The following is a 22,258-nucleotide window of genomic DNA, read 5'->3' on the forward strand; positions in this document are numbered from 1 at the left end:
ATCTTTATCTCGAAATCGCGATTCGCACAGCGCCAGAAATCACTTCGTTGAAAGTCATGTTGCATTCATATTTCTCTTATTGCTTTTCAGAGTGCTTGATAACAGCCACGATGAAATCTACGGTTGACGTCGCATCTCCGGAAAAAGTGATGTCTGATGAGAAGAGGAGCGTGGAGGACGAGCCTGCAGAAGTCTCTCCAGGGCCTGCAGGTGAGTGTGTGTCCAGGCATGCCACGCGGGTTGCGTTCACATCTCGGTGGGAGGGGAGGGACAAAGGTATCGCCCCGCCTAGCTCCAGATGTAACATTCACTCACAAACAGACTTTGGCAGGATTCTTTCGGAGGCCTTCACAGCTGATAAGGAATGGAGTGTTGATTTTGAGACGAGCCCAATGTCAAAGTTCAGTATACGTGAATAGACCTCCTCTCGACTACCACAGCTCCCTGCCACCCTGGACTGTAGGTACACGTCTGCGAAACAATGGGGACATTAGTTCCTGGCAGCTCATGATCTAAGTCTACTATCGCGTCACATAGACTACCGCCTCCCAGTTTAATTGGCTCTTCTTGTGATATGAAAAGCAGTGAAATCATTCATCCAGATTTAAAGTAATTCTCTCAGTGCTCAGGTTTCACTATACTGCAAATCACAAACGAAAACAGGAGACCTGTAAGTTCACACGTGGTAAAATGTTCATCAAGCTCCCTCTAAACTGCACTTTACAGAAAAATGTAGTATAATTTCCACTGAAAAGCACATCAATTAAAAACTGAATGAAGGCATCTGCTTCGGATAGTATGTAAGTCAACGAAGGATACAAGTTATGAAACTTGGAGCATTTTTCATTACTTGCAGGGGCAACAGGATGGATTCTTGACTGATCTGGAATTGTAACATTAGCCAATACAGCCTTGCAGTGCTGGTACTGCGAACGGCTGTTAGCGGGAACAAACTACAGTCATTATTTTTCCCTGGGGCATGCATTTCTAGTGTATGATTAAATGGAGACTGTATCCTCTTGAGTAAAATATTTCTAAGATAAAATAGTCCCCTCTCAGATCTCCAAGTGGGTAGTACTCAGGGGGATGTCGTCACAAGGAAAAACAAAACAGCTATTCTACGTGTCGGAGAGTGGAATCTTACATCCCTTAATAGGGAAGATTGGCCATAAAATTTAAAAACGCAAGTTGGTAGGATGAAGCTAGATACAATGGAAATTAGTGTAGTCCGGTGGCAGGAGACACAGAACTTTTAATCCAGTGAGTACAGAGTTCTAAATAAGAAATCAAATTAAGGTAATGCAGGCGTAAAACTAATAATGAGTAAGAAAATAGGAGTCCCAGTAATTTACTATGAATAGCACAATAAGCGCATTGTCACAGCCAATATAGATATGAAGTCCACACCCAGCACCCTAATGCAAGATTATATGCCATATAGCTCCGCAGATGATGAAAAGATAGATTAGTCTCGTAGTTAATGTAGATGAAAATTCAGCTGTGATGGGGGACTGGATTCCGACAGTAGGAAAAGGAAGAGAAGGAAAAGTAGTAGGAAGATATGGACTAGGGGAAATGAATTAAAAAGGAAACCATATGGTAAAATTTTGCACAGTGTATTATTTAATCACCGTTAACACTTGGTTTACGAATCATCGGTGGAAAAGACGTGGAGACTCAGTAAGATTTCAGGTACTTTATGTATTTGTAAGATGGAGATTTAGGAACAGATTAACGGTAAGACATTTCCAGGCGCAGATGTGGACTCTGAATAGTTTATATTTGATACAGAAATACAGTTTCAAATATTGAAATTAATTTCTGAAATGCAACTTAGCTGTGAGCGATACAAATGTGATTCGAACCCTAACTTTGCAAAAAAATGTTCAAATGTGTGTGAAATCTTGTGGGACGTAACTGCTAAGGTCATCAGTCCCTAAGCTTACACACTGTTGTTGTTGATGTGTTCTTCAGTCTTGAGACTGGTTTGAAGCAGCTCTCCATGCTACCCTATCCTGTGCAAGTTTCTTCATCTCCACACTACTTAACCTACATTATCCTAAGGACAAACACACACACCCATGCCCGAGGGAGGACTCTTAACTCCGGCGGAACCAGCCGCACAGTCCATGACTGCAGCGCCCTAGAACGCTCGGCTAATCCCGCGCGGCTCCAGGACTTTGCCTCTCCACTAGAATTATCCTAGAACGCCCTCAGGAGTGACCCAAACATCCATATGTCACAAAGCTATTTAAATGAATTAAAAATGATGAGAAGAAATAGATAAGTTGCGATGTACGGAAGTTTGGGTAGGTCCGGCACGCTTGCTAGCGTAGCCTCGGTCTTAAGGTGAGCACTCGCGATAGGAGGGAAATCCGGGTTCGAACCTTGATCCACCAGTAATTCACATATGTCGCTTTATTTAGAACAGCTATGACTACTGCAGTGAAATTGAATTTAAGAAATAAATTGAACAATTTCTTCATTATTAACTGTAGATTAAAACTGAAGAAATTGTAAAAATGTAAGAAACTAAGGAGGCGGGGCGAGGATAAGTTGAAAGAGCCAAAGATTGTTGCGAGTTTCATAGTTAACATTAGACAACGACGGCCTTAAAGAAGGGAAGTAAATACTGTAGAAGACGAATGGACAGAGATAAAATATTGAAGGCAGAGGAGGATCAAATGGCAAAAGAAAAGGTCTAGTTAAAATCCTCGGATATCACTGGAGACATTGAATTTAATTCATGAAAATATAAAAATGCAGCAAATGAAGCAGGCGAAAGGGAATATAGACGACTAAAAATGAGACTGTCAGACATTGCAAAATGACTAAACAGGAATGGCTAGGGGACAAATGCAAGGCGATTAAATATATCTATCTAGGGGAAAGATAGATACAGCCTATAGGAATATTATAGAGCATTCGTCGCAAATAGGAGCACCTGAATGAGTATCAGGAGCTCAGATGGAAAACCAGTACTAACCAAACAAGGGACTAGCTCGAAGGTAAAAGGACTCTACAGATGGACTCTACAACAGAAATGAACTCGAAGAAATATTATAGAAAGGGAAGAGGACGCAAAAAGAGTTGAAATGGGAGATTTGATAATTGGTAAAGTGTTTGACAGAGCTCTGAGAGACCTAAACAAAGTCCCTGGAGGCAGATAGAATTCAGTCAGAACTACCAATGTCTTTGGGAGAGGAGTGCGTCAAAAACATTCCACCTATTGTGCAAGATGTATGGCGGTGTGACGTATGACCGAAGTAAGAATGAACTAACTCCAGTTCCAAAGAAAGAAGATGATAACAGGTGTCAATATTAGCGAATTATCAGTTTGATAAGTTATGGTTGTAAGATACAGTCACCAATTATTTGCAGAGGAGTGGAGACATTGGTAGAAGCCAACCTCGGGAAAGATAACTATAGATTCTGGCGAAATGTAGGAACATGTGAGGTGATATCAACCCATCGACATCTCTTCGAGCAAAGATTCAGCAAAGGCAAAATACAGGAAGCTAAAGGCTATTTACAGCTGGTACAAGAACCAGAGGGTAGTTATAAGTGAGCCGCTGGTTGAGGAGGGGGTGAGACAGGGTTGTGGCCTCTGGCCGATGTTATTCTATCTGAACATTGAGTTAGCGGTAAAGGAATCCTAAGGGAATTTTTTAGAGGGAATAAAAGTTCAGGCAGAAGAAGTAAAAACACCGAGGTATGCCGATGACGTTGTAATTCTACAGGGACAGCATAAGACTTCGAAAAGCAATTGAATGGAATGGACAGTGTCTTGAAAAAACAAAGGTATAAGAGGAACACCAATAAAAGTAAAATAAGGTTAACCGAATGTGGTAGAATTAAATCAGACGATGCTGAAGACATTAGACAGGAACGAAACACTAAAAGTAGTAGGAGTGTTGCCATTTGGGCAGTAAAATAACTGATGACGGCTGAAATAGAAAGGATATAAAGTGTAGACTGGGAAACGCGAGGAAAGAGTTTCAGAAGATGAGAACTTTGTTAACAGTGATTGAACTCGTAAATTAAAATGTTAGGATGTCTTTGATGGAGGTATATATCTGGAGTAGCCATGTATGGAAGTGAAACGTGGGCGATAAACAGTTCCGACCAGAAGAGAATAGAAACTTTTCAGATGTGGTGCTGCAGACCGATGATGAAGATTCGATGAGTAGATTGTGTATGTAATGAGGAGTACTGAACAGAACTGGAGGGAAAAGAAATTTGTGGCATAGTTTGAGTAAGAAATGGGATCATTTGATACGGCGTATTCTGAGGCATCAACAGATCACCAGTTAAGTTTTGTAGGGCAGTGTGTTTGTATGTGAGTGAAAGGGGGGAGGGGAATTTGCGACGGAGACATGAACACAGTCAGCAGGCTCAAAAGGATGTAAATTGCAGAAGTTATTCTGATATGAGGAGGCTTACACAGGATAGAGTAGCATGGAGAGCTCCATCAAACGAGTATTTGGACTGAAGACCACAACAACAACAGAAAGCATCAATTGAAATGAAAGCCTTTACTAAGCAGATATTAATGCTGTGGGTAGTCACAAAGTTTTAATATTCATCTTGAAGAAATCAAGCTGTTACACCTTCTCAACACATTCACGCTCCAGTGCGACGAATTTTACGCAAATATGATTGACTTGGTGGAGACTCTGGCGCGTGAAGCCTGTATTTTGGCCGTCAGGAACCGTTAAACCTTTAAAACCTCCTCTTCACCATTTTGGAAAGACCTGCTATCCAATGCTTTCTTCTTCCGAGGTAACAGGATGACGTTGCTGAATGCCATGTCAGGAGAATTTGAGATCGAGGTCAAATTCAAAATTCCAGACATTCAGCATGTGTGTCTGTGTGCGGTGCAGACTTAGTTTGGGCTTGGCTATGCACCCAAACCAGCTCTTTGAGGGCTTCCCGAAATGCTTCGTCTTCACGGCCTCCCGTAAAAAGGAGACTTCGGAAGTACCCTCTGTGACGGATTACCCTTTACATATGTAATCTGTCATCTCACCGTGGCAGTCCCCAAAACACTCGGCATCACTTTTGAACATGATAGTTGGGTCTCTGCCTTTCTCAGTGGTGACGAGGCCACAAGTCTCTTTAATTCCTTGTCTCGGGGTCACGGTTATATACTCAGCAATTAAGACAAGTGCGTCGTGTTGCAGTGAAGTGGTGGCGCATCCGCCCGACGGTGGAGCCGCTGGTGGTGCTCTTCATGTTCTCGTACGTGACGACACACTCGGTGGTCAGCGGGCTCTTCCTGGAACGCGTGTGCGGTTCCAGCGACCCCGACGTGTGCACCAACGAGCACCGCGCCTACTCCAGCACGCTCACCACCTGGAAAGGCATCATCGAGGCAGTCGTGCCAGCCGCTGTGTCACTCTTCATCGGCAGCTGGAGCGACAAGTTTGGACGGCGTCCCATCTTCATCTGGTCCTTTGCTGGTATGTCCAGAGCAGTTGTCTCTCACTATTCTAACATGTCTTCCAAACTGGGATTACTTCACAGTTTACGCCCACTGCAGTCACTAATAGATTAAGAGCTGTCATGAATAATCTAACCCTGAACAACATCATGCTAACGATAGCGAGCGATTCTAAAAATCGTCACCTTTCTTTCAGGAAACGCCATCAGCTATGGCTTGTTCTCTGGGCTGTCTGCGATTCCAGACCTAGCGGCAGAGTGGTTGCTGATGCCGTCCATAGTGGCCACCTTCAGTGGCGGCATGATGAACCTCATGGCTGTTGCCAACGTCTACATTGCTGACGTCAGCCCTGTGGGGCAGAAGGAGCTCAGGTGGGTGCTCATTGTTTAATACATATTATACTCATTCAGATGAGGCTATTAGTGGAGTGTGTGCAACTTGAGATCGAATTAATTTTTTTCATCTATGTCAGTGTCACTGTACTCAAAAAGACCATTGACAAACTATGCTTAGAGGAATACATTAGTTGAGGTATCTAGGCATGTTGATATTCTACTCTAGCTTAATTAGGAGGTCGATAATGTTGAATAGATATCTTCGAGATTTCTCTTTGCTCATAAGCCAGGAATAGAAACTAAACTAAGGTATAAGTTCGTAAGTAAGCACTTTACAGAGAAGCAAAGAATACTTACGTAGAAACGATTTAATTCATTCCTAATCGGGAAATCGGCGCTTCGAAAATTCTAACAGTGAAACTATCTCCTGACGCTGTTTTCAGCGATGTCTGTAAGTCGCTACCGGCGTGACGTGTTCTCTATTGACATCAGCAGGAGAGTTCCCCTTTTCACTCCGAGGCTTACAGTATTTGCCTGTGTGCTTCCTGCAACGAATCCCCGCTTCCGTTACAAAAGCAATGCCTCTTACTACACTGGTCATAAAGCTGCCAGTCAATGGCCTGCAGTTCATACTACACAGAGAACACTGTTTGAGGACAGTCTAAAACTCCTCCTACGATTGAGTCAAATTCACTTCTCTGCTTTCTGGAAGGAAACGTGGCTCACTGCCTGTCGTGAGAAGATCTGCGATGGGTCAACTCGCATCCGCCGTTTGTGACCTCTGCGCATTGCTTTGCACTAAAAGCATGTGTCCCTCTCTTGGAAGATGCTATCGCTCTCCACAGCCATCTTCCACCAACTGGGTGTTTTCCCTGATTTATTTCGCGGCATTAGTGCGTCTCACGTCCACTCATCAGCCTCGCCATGGGGAGGCCGCCCTCAGGGCTGTAAAATCGCTGCCTCTCCGCTGTTCCCTTTAGAGCAAACAAACACCCATCTCAGTTGAACACGACGGTGACTTTTCTAACCAGCCTTCTGCCAACCACTGCTATCACAGGAAGGCGAAACAGTCACGGCACCCTGCCGCCAGCATCCAGCTCAGCTCAAAGTAACTCCCAGGCGTGCAACACTACAGCAAATGTTAATACTTGGTGTCATCCAGTGTCAGTCAAAGAAATGATCAATTACCTAGGCACCCATCGTTAATGGCAATCTCATATCGAATAAAATATCCAAGCGAACTGGTATAATATTACACATATGGAGACAAAATGTTGCTAACTTACACTTGTAAAATAAATATTATACCATAAATAAAGATACAATATTTGTCGCTTCTGACATGAATGGCTGACAATTACAATTGGTTTGGTAAAGTCGATGGAAGCCGACTGATTTAGAAATTATTTATCTAAAGTCCAGTATGTAATATTGTATTAAGTATATGGAACAAATCTGCTATTATTAAACCGAAACATTCTCTATGAATCGCCTGGAGACACTATGGTCGGTATGTCATAATAATGTCAAAGTCAGCGTCAGTTGCTCGTCAATGGAATTGAGTACTATGTAGTATCTTAGGCTGATTGTAAGCAAATGCACGTAACGACACCAGTATGGCATAAAAGCACCATAAGGTCTGATTTGGAAACGGAACTGATGATCATACTGATAAGATTGAGAATCCGGCTTCAGTTGTAAATTTATCACACAATACTTCTCGAACGCGACCCGACAAACTAGATGGCCTGTAGCAAACTAGTCGTGTTAATAAAAATATCATTTACACTGGAAGTGGCGTGCATCCGTGTTAACTACAATCTCTTGCGAATACAAACCATAGCAGTGGCACAGGCGGAATTGTGATCTAAATGTAATGGGCCAGAAACCGGCATTTCCATCGCAGAGCTAGTAGAGCCTTTTGACTGGATCTCTCCTGACACCCAGAAATCTCTGATTGCAGACTGGGCATCCTGGACGCCTCGATGTACTTGGCCCAGATGGTGGCGTCAGGGCTGTCCTCGCCGCTGTACTCGGCCCTCAACTACCACGGGATGTTCGCGCTGGCCGCCGGCCTCATGCTGCTGTGTCTGCTCTACTCCATCTTCCTGCTGTCGGAGACCACTGCGCCCTACACGCCGCCGCAAGACGTGAGTTGCTGGCCTCGAGATGAACCGAGCTCTCACTGCAAGTCATACGAAATTGCAACAGGTTTAGCGAAAACTGACGTAAACGTGTTTCGTGCGCACAGGAGAGCTGTGGCTGCTGCAAGGGGATCTTCCGCCCCCAGCTGGTGCGCGACGCGCTCAAGACGTCCCTGATGAAGCGGCCTCACCACGGGCGCTCAGCCATCCTCATCGTCATCTTCGTGGTCGTCACTGGTGTCCTCATCTCCCAAGGTACGGCCAGTCCACGCATTCGCCATCGAAAGAAACCTACGAACCTGTTTTTGTTACAGTAATATTGGTTCTGAAAGCGAAAAAAAATGGTTCTGAGCACTATGGGACTTAACTTCTGAGATAATCAGTCCCCTAGAACTTAGAACTACTTAAACCTAACTAACCTAAGGACATCACACACACACATCCATGCCCGAGGCAGGATTCTAACCTGCGACCCTAGCAGCAGCGCGGTTCCACACTGAAGCGCCTAGGCCTCTTCGGCCGGCTGAAAGCGAAAAACATCGAAGAGAATTTCCATATGGCTTTTCAGTTAATTTTTCCAGTTAATTTCAAGCTCGATTCAGCAGATACGCACCAGGTCTACCTTATGACTGAAAAGTGTTCGGAACGTTAAGCTGTTTAACACGTACTCCCTACATAGATGTCTACAAGGTCGCAACGCTTAAGTTCTTCTTCACAAGGGAATAACGTTTAGAGAATATAGTATTGCCGGCCGGAGTGGCCGTGCGGTTCTAGGCACTACAGTCTGGAGCCGAGAGACCGCTACGGTCGCAGGTTCGAATCCTGCCTCGGGCATGGATGTGTGGGATGTCCATAGGTTTAATTAGTTCTAAGTTCTAGTTGACTGATGACCTCAGAAAGTTAAGTCGCATAGTGCTCAGAGCCATTTGAACCAATATAGTATTTCGTGACAGCGATCATTACGCAGTAGGAAAAAATGCAGAAAGTAGCGTTCTTTGTAATAAAATCCCTTAAGATCATCTCGAATCAAGTCATTGGACCCTCTTCTTCTGAAGGTTGTAGCACTTCCCTAACTATCCTTACTGTTACCTCGTTATCTCTTGACGAATAATTTTTTGTGTCTCTTCCCTTGCTTTCCAACCATCAGTTTCCAAGGAGTGGTTTATTTTGTTTAACTATGAATTAGTGTAGAATATAGAGGCAGGTGACTGAACACAATCACTAACTTCTTCAATTACTTGCTTTCGTGTTATTAGCAGGGTAGACAGCTGTTCGAATTATTTACAACATTTCAACATTTCGATTTAATAATATTGCCAGAAAACATTAATTATACAGACACGTTTAATTAACCTAGCCTAGAAAGTCGTGTAGGAAGCAACATCGTATAAAATACGAATCGTAATACTGTGTTACATGTTTTCAGGAGAAGGCATAGCCAACTACCAGTTCGTGAACGCCAAATTCCATTGGACGATAGACCAGAACCTTCTGTATGGATTCTTCAACAATGGCACCACTGCTGTAGGTGAGGCACTACGCATTACTTCTGCTTCCACCTACGTCCGAAGTATTTGCTATTCATTTAAGACAAGTGTAAATACAGTTAACATTAAAAATACTTCAATTGGGATAATCGTAGATTGATCTGGAAATAGCTTTCTCTCTCTCTCTCTCTCTCTCTCTCTCTCTCTCTCTCACTGTGCTCAAAGCCATACGAGGTGCAACCGCAACTGGGCATCCAGCAATTATATGAGAATTTCTTCGTGTCCTGTCCAGTTCACACGTTCTGCTTAGTAATAGTGTCCGGTTTTGTTTTCAACTTAATGAGTATTATTCTATAGTGTTAAGAGACGTTGAGTAAAAGTCTTGTGAATTAGAAACATATTTCCAGTTTTGTTGCTAGTAGCTGTAGAACAGATTGTCTTTCAATAAGATTATAAATATTCGGCGTTCTTAGATTTTAGATGTCAATTACGAATACCAGGCAATGATCAACATACATTTACACTGGTTCACTCGATCGATGAACAAGTGAGTTACTGTTTCAACACAACACGCTCGCTGTCTGCAGGTACCTTGGTGGGCGTGATGGTGTTCGTGCGGTGGCTCAAGTTGGGCGACGGCTGGATAGCCCTCATCACCTTCTCCTGCAAGATCACTGCCTCCATAATTTTTGCCATATCACCGGAGTCCTGGTTTATGTTTCTGGGTAAGTTGTCAACTACACCGCGACGTTTTATTGGCTATGACTTGTCATTAACAACAACCACTTTCCCGACTCCTAGTCTATATTATTCCAATGTTTACGCCATGAAGCTTCCTCCTCTATGTTGCAAGCTTTATATGTTTTTTATGTGTCTTTGTACGAGTATTATTCTTCGCCATGGCCACCACTCCTCTAGTCCGGCGCTACAGATCTCCTCTCAATTAAATGTGTTCTGATTTGTTTGCAGGCGGAGCCATCAGTTGCTTCGGAGCCTTGATCTGGGTTCTGGCCAGGGCGATGCTGACGAGGCTGGTCACCAAGGACGAGATAGGTGAGTGCAGTTGAGAAACGATCTCCTTTACAGCAGTGGATTACAGTGTACTGCTTAACGTTGGAACACCATGGCAACAACAGCGAAAAACCAGAGGGATGATAACTTTCTATGAATCCGAATCTGGAGCATATGAAGGCTGTTACGGAAGCTACAAAGTCTGAACAGACAAATGTAATGCTAAAAATAATCCTAGTAGTACCTTGGGAGTTGTAATGAAAACAAAATAATGATATATCGCCAGACGAATATAGGGTAATATGAACAGCAATATAAGACAGTATATCAGGATCAGGATTAGGATTTTTTCATTATGGGAATGTAGGACAACGAAGAAGTTATAGTGAAAAATTCAGTGATATCTCTATTCTCACCAAAATCGAAACGACTACAGATGAGATATACATCCCAACATTCCTAGCAGAATATGGCGAGATGAAGAGAACCATTGAGAGAATTGAACGCGTAACTTAGTATGCAATAATGAGAAGAATTATTAATAACCATAGAGTATTGGAACTATGTAGTACAGGAAAACAGAATTGAGTTATGAGAGAATAGGAGCTCCTTAATAGGAAAGAGGCAGGAGAATGGTTCCTTGAATTGTGCCATAAATTCCAGCGAATAATTTGTGCCATAAATTCCATCGAATAATAGCGAATACGCCATTCGAAAATCTCAGGAGGAGGAGGAGGTGTACTTGCAAAAGCCTAGAAGACGCAAAGAGATACCAGCTGTACTACATCATGATGTGACACAGATTTCAAAATCAGATGATGTAGTGAAAGGCATGCCCAGGAGTAGGCACCGACTCAGATCATAATTTAACGCGAGGAGAGGTAACACATCTTAAGACAAGAACTCCTCTAGTATCAGACATGTATCTTATTTGGAGGAAGAAATTTCTGTGATGTACTTCTGGAGTGCAGTGTTTTATTGACGTGAATCATGATATTTAGGATAACCGCAAAAGAAGAGATCGAAGCATTTCAGACGTAATGTTACAGAAGAATGCAGCATGTTAAGTGTACTAATAAGATAAGAGGCTATCAGCAGAACCGGTAAAGATTTGTGAAAAACTGTAGCCATCAGGGGCGTATGGATGATAGGATAATTGCTAGCACATTTTACTAGAGGACGCCGTAGAGAGTAACAATTGCACTGAGAGCCATTGATGATAAGATGTGCAACAAATAACTGATGATATTAAATGTAAGTGCATCTCTGAAACGAAGACAATGGCACAGAAGAAGATACCATGGAGAGATCCATCAAATCAAAGTCTGATAACGAAAAGTAACATAACGAACAGTTCTCTACCGAGAATTAGTTTGCCATAAAAAATGTTATCTGTAATGACTCAGATTCTCATTTGATACATCGAAAGTTTTGAGCAACTATAAATGGGAAAAACGTAAAGAATCTGGAAATGTAAGAAGGATATCAGAAACTATGTTATAACTACAATTGTGTTCCAGTGAATGAAGAATAGTTTGTACAGAAATTTACACTTGGTTAGTTTTTCAATTCGACTAAAAAACTGTCAAAATATGGCTTCAACCTTCTACTTATTTTTTTATAACCGTAATGAGAGGGTACTGACACTGAGCAACATAATTCTTGGTAGGGTGCAGTTCATACATTGCATGTACGAAATATTAATATGAAATGTAATGGAAGAATGAGGTACCTTCGCAAAATACCCTTTGAGGCGTTCGACGGCGTCATGCGTTATTAGTACTCGCTTATCTAATATGGACACCTTCAATGTGACCAAAACGTTGGAAGCTTTTATAGTGTTACACGGCAACATGACTAGTATAGCCAGGAAACCTTCATTTAGATATTGGTGTTTCCCTCCCTATTAACGTCGAGCGCCACTGTTCTGTTTATGCTGAAAGTGATAGCCGAATTCCTCGTCTTTTCAGATAGATGCCACAGCCAGAACGGATCATAGGAAGATGTAGCGATGAAGGTTCATTCAACTTTTAATCAAAAATTCTGCAAACATGTTTGAGCCCACTACAGAACAGTAACAGTATTATCATTGTAGGTACTGAACCTTGAGAAATGGCAGACTCTAATTTAAGATAGGGAATAACCACCAGATCACTTTCGGTGTGGAATAGGTTAATACAGAAGACTAGGATCTAAGTCTATTCACTGACTGTATCCGATTTCAGTACTACCAAGATTGAGGAACAATTTCCGTATGGTTACTTGTTTGAGGCGCAAGGTGTATATGTGGATGCAGCGTGGAGAGTCTGATTAGCAGCGCCCCGTCCGTTTCGTGTGTCCACAGGCCAGGTGTTCGCGCTGGCGGTCACCCTGGAGGCGTTGACGCCTCTGGCGGGGCCTCCCATCTACAACGCCGTCTTCAAGGCGACCATCGATTACTTCCCTGGAGCCTTCCACCTTTTGTCCGCGGGGATCATGGCACTCGACCTCGCTGTGCTGCTGTGAGTATTCTTACACCAATATATCCTAGTCTACGATTATGATATGACAGGAATAACAACATGTCACACTTTCTGTACTATTCACCTCATGGAACACACCGTGAAACGGTGACACTTTCAGAGGACGTAACTCCATAGTCCATCTGTATTCGCCAAGTAAGTGGGGACTTAGTTGTCTTCTGTCGAGCTTCTGGTTTGATTGAAAGAAATGTTTACAAACTTAATACTCGGCTGAAATGCAATACTATTGCACAGTCTTGGTGGACTCCATGTTGGAAGCATTTGTAAGACTCTAGCTTGCAGCGTCATTATTGAACACGATTAGAACAATCATTGAAATGCAGTGTATGAAAATTAAATTTTGAAGCTGGTTGAACAGCCACAGATATATATTCTTAGTAACAACCGCATATCTCACGCTTAGCGTTGTCATTCCACTGACAGAGTTAAGTCTCTCATCATTGCAGACGATACTAAGTTCTTCGCTTGCGTATAACCTTGTTCACAGTTGTGTAAATCTAATCTAGTTTCATTCATTGCGAAAGTCGTGAGAGGGGATGGTAGTACGTCGGGAACTGTGTGTACCTCTACGTGTTGACGATCCTCAGTACTCCGCCGGAAAGCGAAGAGGAACCTTCTAACAAGAAAGTGTATGCGAATATGAACGATCATAAGGTGCGTCAGTCATAGCAGATGAAAGGGAGACTAGTGTTTATCGTCTTGTCTGCAACGGCCAGTAGTAATTTGTTTTTGGTTGCGGCCAACGTTTGCCAGCTGACAGTACTGCGTGAGGTAGGCATGGTTGTCTTCCGCGTTATCTTCTTGTGGTTTACTCTATTTATAGAGGAGATGATGACAGTGGCCAGTCTGGGAGCCCGGCCTGCGTGGAGCCCAGCCACCTGCCACAAGCCTTTTTAGCTGACACCCCTCGGACGATAGATACCTACAGCGAGACGAGAAGTTCGAAAACAATCAAAACATAAATTTGTCTCATGACTAGGTAAGGGACAGAGTCTTGAACTAATTGTCAACTTCCAAACTTTAGATTCATTTATCTTTCATGTCAGTTACTAATAGAGAAAGCTAGTCTATGAGAAATCAGGGAGGTGTTGCCGACAAATAGGACTACAAATGTCGAATTATACTAAATAGCATCATCTCCTCCGAAAAATTAAATAATTTTCAGGTTTTACTCTGGGATGGGATACTGCTAACGCGGTGTAACGGTACAGTTATGTATAACATGCTCTTTATTCTGTAACTGATACAGGACGAATATTTGCCCAAGTTCCCGGTAAAGCAGGCGTGTATTCTCACATGCAAAAGATCCTGAAGGTGCCGAGTGCCATCCTGCGATAGACGGTCCCAATTATCTTGTACCTCTTGGTGCAATGCGGTAAGGATTCTTGCAGGCCTTGGAAAACGCGTGTGTTCCTGTTTCATCGTGTTCTATACCTGTTCAGTTGGTGAGAGATCTGGTGATCTTGCTGGTCAGGACAGTTGTTGGACACTAGAAAGGGCACGTTCTGTCACAATATCCGTATGTGGACGTGCATTTTACTGCTGAAGAAGCACGTCGCTTTCCTGTCCCAGAAACAGCAGGCTGTAAATGTAACGGTCACTGGTTACTTTAGCGCACAGAAACACTAAATGTGACTGTCAGTTATAACTAACCCATACACGCCACGAATCCTGGGATGGAACCTGTGTGTCGTGGACCAATGCACTCCTGAATTCTCAGGTGACCAGGTCCACGTCATACACGTGTATGTCCAACACTCGCCCACAGAGCCCACGCCCTCCAGTGAAGACAACAGAGCGCCATTCCACTCTCCAGTCAACTCCTTCACGACTCTGGAGTAGCTGCGCTCGGCGGTGTCGTTGTGCCAGTGGTAGCCTACCCAGAGGCACACCTGATCTTAATTCTACTGCAAGCTGTCGCTTCCTACTGGTTTCTCGTGTCACATCAGGTGCAACAGGTGCCCTTATTTCATGCTTGGATGGTTTTCAGGGGGCCACAGCTGCTCGCACAATGCGGCGATCTTTAAGAACGTCCAGAGCCTGGTCAATAGGTGTGGGAATGTTCCAAAGACCACAGTTGTAAACAAGTACACACCAGCGTTCAATTTTGCCCAACATTACGGCAATCGATAGATAGTCCATCCAGCTTCCCGTAGGCCCACAATGAGATTGCAGATGGGTGAAGCTGTACTCGTTGGCGGGGCATGACCTAACTTCTGAGGTCATCAGTCCCCTAGAACTTAGTCCTACTTAAACCTAACTAACCTAAGGACATCACACACATCCATGCCCGAGGCAGGATTCAAACCGGCGGCGGCGGGCATGTTTCTACCCTAGAAATCAGCACAGTTACTGCCTGCAGAGTCGGAACATACGGTGCACGAACAGCCCTCCTGAACTCCATACGATCGTCGATGACCGCGACAGATGTGTCAGTAATATTATAACCCCGTCAGTACGCATGCTCGTATTATACCCTGGTGCCTGTGAATTAGAGTTCTCGATGGTGTTGTATAGTTTTGTCGGGCATTGTACATAAACAGATTCATATAGTAGTATGGATGCAGTGGATACGAGATTTTATCGCCTACTGTTTGCTGCAGGTTTGCTGTTTACCTGAATCGCGGAGCGAAGGAGGAGGGGCAGCAGCGGCGGGAAGAGGAGGCGACCCTGTCGCCCGCGTGATGATCGCGGCCTGCTGCCTGCGACCTCCCCTTGAATCTCGCGCCCTGTTCCTGTCCGGGGCACTCACAGCAGGCTTTCGTGGTTGCTAGGAGACCACAGCTGGGACGACCGTGCTTGCTGTGCAGTGACGCTGCTGGGCCGGCTTACAGATGGCTGCCCGAGTGCGACGTGGCAGAGCCATAACCTCTCTTTCGTTCTGTTGCGTCACAGCCTAACACTCATTTATTCACTGAACGTTTCAGTTTATGAATGTGTGTATAACTATAATTTCTTGTACATATATTCATAAGTGTACGTATATTTATTTCTTTTGATACAATTATTATTCAGTACAAATGGATTTCACTTAAATCTTTAAACTCATTTTAAGACCGACTAGTTATTTATTACATAAATCGGTAGATACAACTCCAGTTTTTATAGAGATTTACGATTGTACATATGTGTAGAGTATGTGAAAAATATATGTGACATCTGTATAAATACATCGTTTGATAAAGTTTTTATAAAATATTGCAAAATTGTTACTGTTTTCTTTTCATAAAATACCATTTCATGCATAAGAAAGAAGTTAGAAATCATTATTTGCATTAACAAATCATCTCTGTTTCTCAAATTTATCATACAATAAATTTGTTCCCCCATTCAAAATCATACATTACAAACCAGATCTGCACTACTCTGCGAGTCTCCACCATCAGCACGTGTTCTTCTCATTTATGTCACAAACAATAGAAAAACTCATAAAACGACACTTCGTAATTTGTAATACAGTGCAGAAATGATTAATCCTTAACATGAGATTACTGACTTACAAAAGATTTCTACGATGTCACAAAACACTTCACAATCGAAGATAGATCCGCAACATTACTGTCAGACGAGAACTCTTGGTCCTGCACATCAGAAAAAATGTCGATGTGTATTAGTAACCCGCACGCGTATCCGTGGTAACGTCACGGTATTAGTCTTGCTTAACAAAACGTAATACTCGTAACATGCACTTAGTATTAGGAAAAGAAATCTAGATGAAACCGAAAATGAACAACAGCGAAATATTAAATCCACAAAGGACTATACACTACTGGCCACACCTACAACGTGCTGACATGAGCAAAGTTTCCAACCGATTTTTCATACACAAACAGCAGTTGACCGGCGTTGCCTGGTGAAACGTTGTTGTGATGCCTCGTGTAAGGAGGAGAAATGCGTACCATCACGTTTCCGACTTTGATAAAGGTCAGATTGTAGCCTATCGTGATTGCGGTTTATCGTATCGCGACACTGCTGTTCGCGTTGGTCGAGATCCAATGATTGTTAGCAGAATATGGAATCGGTGCATTCAGGAGGATAATACGGAACGCCGTGCTGGATCCCAACGGCCTCGTATCACTAGCACTTCGAAAAAGATATGATTGTCGGAAGGACAGATTCAGCATACAGGAAAGTCAAAACAACCTTCGGTGACATTAAGAGCAACGGTGGTAACATTAAGAGTGCAACGGGAATTCCACTGTTAAATGCAGAGGAGAGAGCAGACAGGTGGAAAGAATACATTGAAAGCCTCTATGAGGGTGAAGATTTGTCTGATGTGATAGAAGAAGAAACAGGAGTCGATTTAGAAGAGATAGGGGATCCAGTATTAGAATCGGAATTTAAAAGAGCTTTGGAGGACTTACGGTCAAATAAGGCAGAAGGGATAGATAACATTCCATCAGAAGTTCTAAAATCATTGGGGGAAGTGGCAACAAAACGACTATTCACGTTGGTGTGTAGAATATATGAGTCTGGCGATATACCATCTGACTTTCGGAAAAGCATCATCCACACAATTCCAAAGACGGCAAGAGCTGACAAGTGCGAGAATTATCGCACAATCAGCTTAACAGCTCATGCATCGAAGCTGCTTACAAGAATAATATACAGAAGAATGGAAAAGAAAATTGAGAATGCGCTAGGTGACGATCAGTTTGGCTTTAGGAAAAGTGAAGGGACGAGAGAGGCAATTCTGACGTTACGGCTAATAATGGAAGCAAGGCTAAAGAAAAATCAAGACACTTTCATAGGATTTGTCGACCTGGAAAAAGCGTTCGACAATATAAAATGGTGCAAGCTGTTCGAGATTCTGAAAAAAGTAGGGGTAAGCTATAGGGAGAGACGGGTCATATACAATATGTACAACAACCAAGAGGGAATAATAAGAGTGGACGATCAAGAACGAAGTGCTCGTATTAAGAAGGGTGTAAGACAAGGCTGTAGCCTTTCGCCCCTACTCTTCAATCTGTACATCGAGGAAGCGATGATGGAAATAAAAGAAAGGTTCAGGAGTGGAATTAAAATACAAGGTGAAAGGATATCAGTGATACGATTCGCTGATGACATTGCTATCCTGAGTGAAAAAGAAGAAGAATTAAATGATCTGCTGTACGGAATGAACAGTCTAATGAGTACACAGTATGGTTTGAGAGTAAATCGGAGAAAGACGAAGGTAATGAGAAGTAGTAGAAATGAGAACAGCGAGAAACTTAACATCAGGATTGATGGTCACGAAGTCAATGAAGTTACGGAATTCTGCTACCTAGGCAGTAAAATAACCAATGACGGACGGAGCAAGGAGGACATCAAAAGCAGACTCGCTATGGCAAAAAAGGCATTTCTGGCCAAGAGAAGTCTACTAATATCAAATACCGGCCTTAATTTGAGGAAGAAATTTTTGAGGATGTACGTCTGGAGTACAGCATTTTATGGTAGTGAAACAAGGACTGTGGGAAAACCGGAACAGAAGAGAATCGAAGCATTTGAGATGTGGTGCTATAGACGAATGTTGAAAATTAGGTGGACTGATAAGGTAAGGAATGAGGAGGTTCCACGCAGAATCGGGGAGGAAAGGAATATGTGGAAAACGCTGATAAGGAGAAGGGACAGAATGATAGGACATCTGCTAAGACATGAGGGAATGACTTCCATGGTACTAGAGGGAGCTGTAGAGGGCAAAAACTGTAGAGGAAGACAGAGATTGGAAAACGTCAAGCAAATAATTGAGGACGTAGGTTGCAAGTACTACTCTGAGATGAAGAGGTTAGCACAGGAAAGGAATTTGTGGCGGGCCGCATCAAACCAGTCAGTAGACTGATGACCAAAAAATCACTAGCAGTCGAGATGACAGGCATCTTATCCGCATGGCTGTAACGGATCGTGCAGCCACGTCTCGATCCCTGAGTCAACAGATGGGGATGTTTGCAAGACAACAAGCATCTGCACGAGCAGTTCGACGACGTTTGCAGCAGCATGGACTATCAGCTCGGAGACCATGGCTGCGGTTACCCTTGATGCTCCATCACAGACAGGAGCGCGTGCCATAGTGTACTCAATGACGAACCTGGGTGCACGAATGGCAAAACGTCATTTTTTCGGATAAATCCAGGTTCTGTTTACAACATCCGTGTTTGGTGACATCGCGGTGAACGTACATTGGAAACGTGTATTCGTCATCGCCATACTGGCATATCACCCGGCGTGATGGTATGGGGTGCCATTGGTTACACGTCTCGGTCACCTCTTGTTCGCATTGACGTCACTTTGAACAGTGGACGTTACATTTCTGATGTGTTACGACCCGTGGCTCTACCCTTCATTCGATCCTTGCGAAACCCTACATTTCAGCAGGATAATGCACGACCGCATATTGCACGTCCTGTACGGGCCTTTCTGGATACAGAAAATGTTCGATTGCTGCCCTGGCCAGCACATTCTCCAGATGTCTCACCAATTGAAAACGTCTGGTCAATGGTGGCCGAGCAACTGGCTCGTCACAATACGCCAGTCACTACTCTTGATGAACTGTGCTATCGTGTGGAAGCTGCATGGGCAGCTGTACCTGTACACGCCATCCAAGCTCTGTTTGACTCAATGCCCAGGCGTATCAAGGCCGTTATTACGGCCAGACGTGGTTGTTCTGGGTGCTGATTTCTCAGGATCTAGGCACCCAAATTGCGTGAAAATGTAATCACATGTCAGTTCTAGTATAATACAGGGTGATTCAAAAAGAATACCACAACTTTAGGAATTTAAAACTCTGCAACGACAAAAGGCAGAGCTAAGCACTATCTATCGGCGAATTAAGGGAGCTATAAAGTTTCATTTAGTTGTACATTTCCTCGCTTGAGGCGCTGTTGACTAGGCCATTTCAGCCAATAAAGTTTTTGGTCCCTTTTTCTTCAAAGGTGCTACTGTAACTGGACTACAGTATCTGGAGATGTTCTCTAGAATTGGCTGTTCCCTCAGCTCGAACAAGAAGCACAACAATTCATATTTCAGCAGGATGGAGCGCCACCACATTGGCACTTATCTGTCCGTAACTACCTGAACGTCAACTACCCGAGGCGATGGATCGGCCGCCAGGCAGCCCGTGACAGAGCACTTCATCACTGGCCTCCAAGAAGCCCTGATCTTACCCCCTGCGATTTTTTCTTATGGGGGTATGTTAAGGATATGGTGTTTCGGCCACCTCTCCCAGCCACCATTGATGATTTGAAACGAGAAATAACAGCAGCTATCCAAACTGTTACGCCTGATATGCTACAGAGAGTGTGGAACGAGTTGGAGTATCGGGTTGATATTGCTCATGTGTCTGGAGGGGGCCATATTGAACATCTCTGAACTTGTTTTTGAGTGAAAAAAAACCTTTTTAAATACTCTTTGTAATGATGTATAACAGAAGGTTATATTATGTTTCTTTCATTAAATACACATTTTTAAAGTTGTGGTATTCTTTTTGAATCACCCTGTATATTTGTCCAATGAATACCCGTTTATCATCTGCATTTCTTCTTGGTGTAGCAATTGTATTGGCCAGTGGTGTACAACCCGAGATAGCCTACGCGCCAGTGATTGTAGCCTATTTATTGCCCTAAAGAACTCTTAATTGAGAGCTTATCGCAAGATCCCCAATGTGAGATAGTCTGAGCAAAAGGAAGCATTAAGGTATATCACACACGGTAATAGGCTGATTTTATAGACCATCTGAGTCTGTGACTGTAGTAGTACCAACGCATTTCAGAGTTCAGCTGCAGAATACCATGAATAAGTTTCCTGATCATGCTGTTGTAATGGGTGGGGGTGGGGGGGAGGGGACGGAGGGGGGTGGGGACGGAGGGGGGGGGGGAGGCTACACCTCGAAATCTATATAATGCGAGAATCACGCAGTTAAAACTGGGGCCGCAGAAACGAATTCCAGTATAATAATCATTTTGAATATCTTGTCTGAGAATTACTTGGAGCAGGAAAGGCAATGTCTTAGACTTCGTAACAACTAACAGACCCGAAATCTTCTAGTCAGTTAACGTCGAGTAGGCAGCCATCTGTGATTATGAGTATTACAAGGAATGTTAAGAGAGGAAGGAAAAAGTTTGGTTGGCAAGCGTGACAAGAGAGAATTCACAGAGTACCGTATCTAACCTGTCAACATCCTATAGGCAGCTCTGAGAACGAAGATGAGGAAGACAAAGAGTAAAGCTGGCAGTGTGCTGTTAGTGAACGTTTTCTGTGAATGACACCAGTTATAGTGCGGCACTGATCGAGTAACGCCGACTGAAAGGTCTGAGGAGAGGGCCGGTTACAGAACGCGATACTGAAATTCGAAAACACTGGTGAGGGTGGTGTGGCACCTGGAAGGTGCAGGACGTTCCCCAGTAGTGCTAGGACTCGTACGGTGTCAAGAATGGTTCATCCGATAGTCAACAGTGCGGAAAATTTTGTTTGCAGCAACTGAACCTTCATAACCCGCAGCAACGCTCTGTATTTGATCTTCGGTTTCTGGCAAGCATCGAAGCTTATAACATGTGGCTGGGCAATATTGCATAGATTAACGAGGCAAATTTTACGCAGCAGGTTGCAGTGAATACACAGAACAGGTGAATTTGAGGTACTGATAAAACCCGTGTCATTCACAAAGAACCAATGCAGGCGCCGTATGTGACTGTGTGGTGTGGAACCACAAGAATCTTTATTTTCGGTCCGCTCTTCTTTGAAGAGAACACACTCAGAGGGCCTGTCAGATGTCCCGTGACGTCTGCAGGTTATCGAGATAATCTTGTACGGCATGCAGTTCCTACTTTGGAAGAGCGCAGCTTTGAGGAAACCACTGTTTTCGTGCAAGATGCGGGAGCATCTCAAGGCGCTCGCCCAGTGGAAGATTTGCTTAACGTAACTGTCCGCGCTTTGGAGGCTCTTCCAGATGCACGGCCTTCAAGGTCACCTGATGTCCATGAGACTTCGGTCTGTACCTCGTCTGAAGGCCGTTACAGACAGGAACGCGTTACTGAGATTCCATCAAACTGTCGGAGCAACTGTTGATGACGCCGATCTGCGGATGCAGTATCTCGCCGACGTTTCCAATCCTCATATTTAACAAATTGTATAAGCGGCAGTTAATAATTAAATCGATATTATGCCTTTCTCACTCGCTTCTTTTGTCTTTCATTGGACTCTCCGTTCCTAACCCGTATGGAAGCGTTTCCATATGTCTTTCATGCATTCACAGCGTGAGATACCATCAAAACTGTCGGAGCAACTGTTGATGACGCCCATCTGCGGATGCAGTATCTCGCCGACGTTTCCAATCCTCATATTT

The 22,258-nt window shown here is 43.6% G+C and overlaps 2 protein-coding genes across 3 annotated transcripts in view; one reads left to right on the forward strand and one right to left on the reverse strand.

Annotated features, from left to right (window-relative positions):
* The window catches only part of LOC124546908 (proton-coupled folate transporter-like), a 516,873-nt gene that overhangs the window by 391,356 nt on the left and 103,259 nt on the right, over positions 1-22,258 (reverse strand). The gene's annotated exons all lie outside the window — the stretch shown is intronic.
* On the forward strand, positions 94-16,022 carry LOC124546955 (proton-coupled folate transporter-like). The gene is made up of 10 exons (XM_047125075.1): positions 94-210; positions 5,184-5,462; positions 5,640-5,814; positions 7,742-7,928; positions 8,030-8,177; positions 9,349-9,450; positions 9,997-10,134; positions 10,379-10,462; positions 12,765-12,921; positions 15,546-16,022. The coding sequence occupies exons 1-10, from the start codon at positions 111-113 to the stop codon at positions 15,625-15,627; spliced, it is 1,452 nt and encodes a 483-aa protein (XP_046981031.1). The 5' UTR covers positions 94-110; the 3' UTR covers positions 15,628-16,022.

Source organism: Schistocerca americana, chromosome 1, assembly GCF_021461395.2.
Source record: "Schistocerca americana isolate TAMUIC-IGC-003095 chromosome 1, iqSchAmer2.1, whole genome shotgun sequence".
Classification (NCBI taxonomy): domain Eukaryota; kingdom Metazoa; phylum Arthropoda; class Insecta; order Orthoptera; family Acrididae; genus Schistocerca; species Schistocerca americana.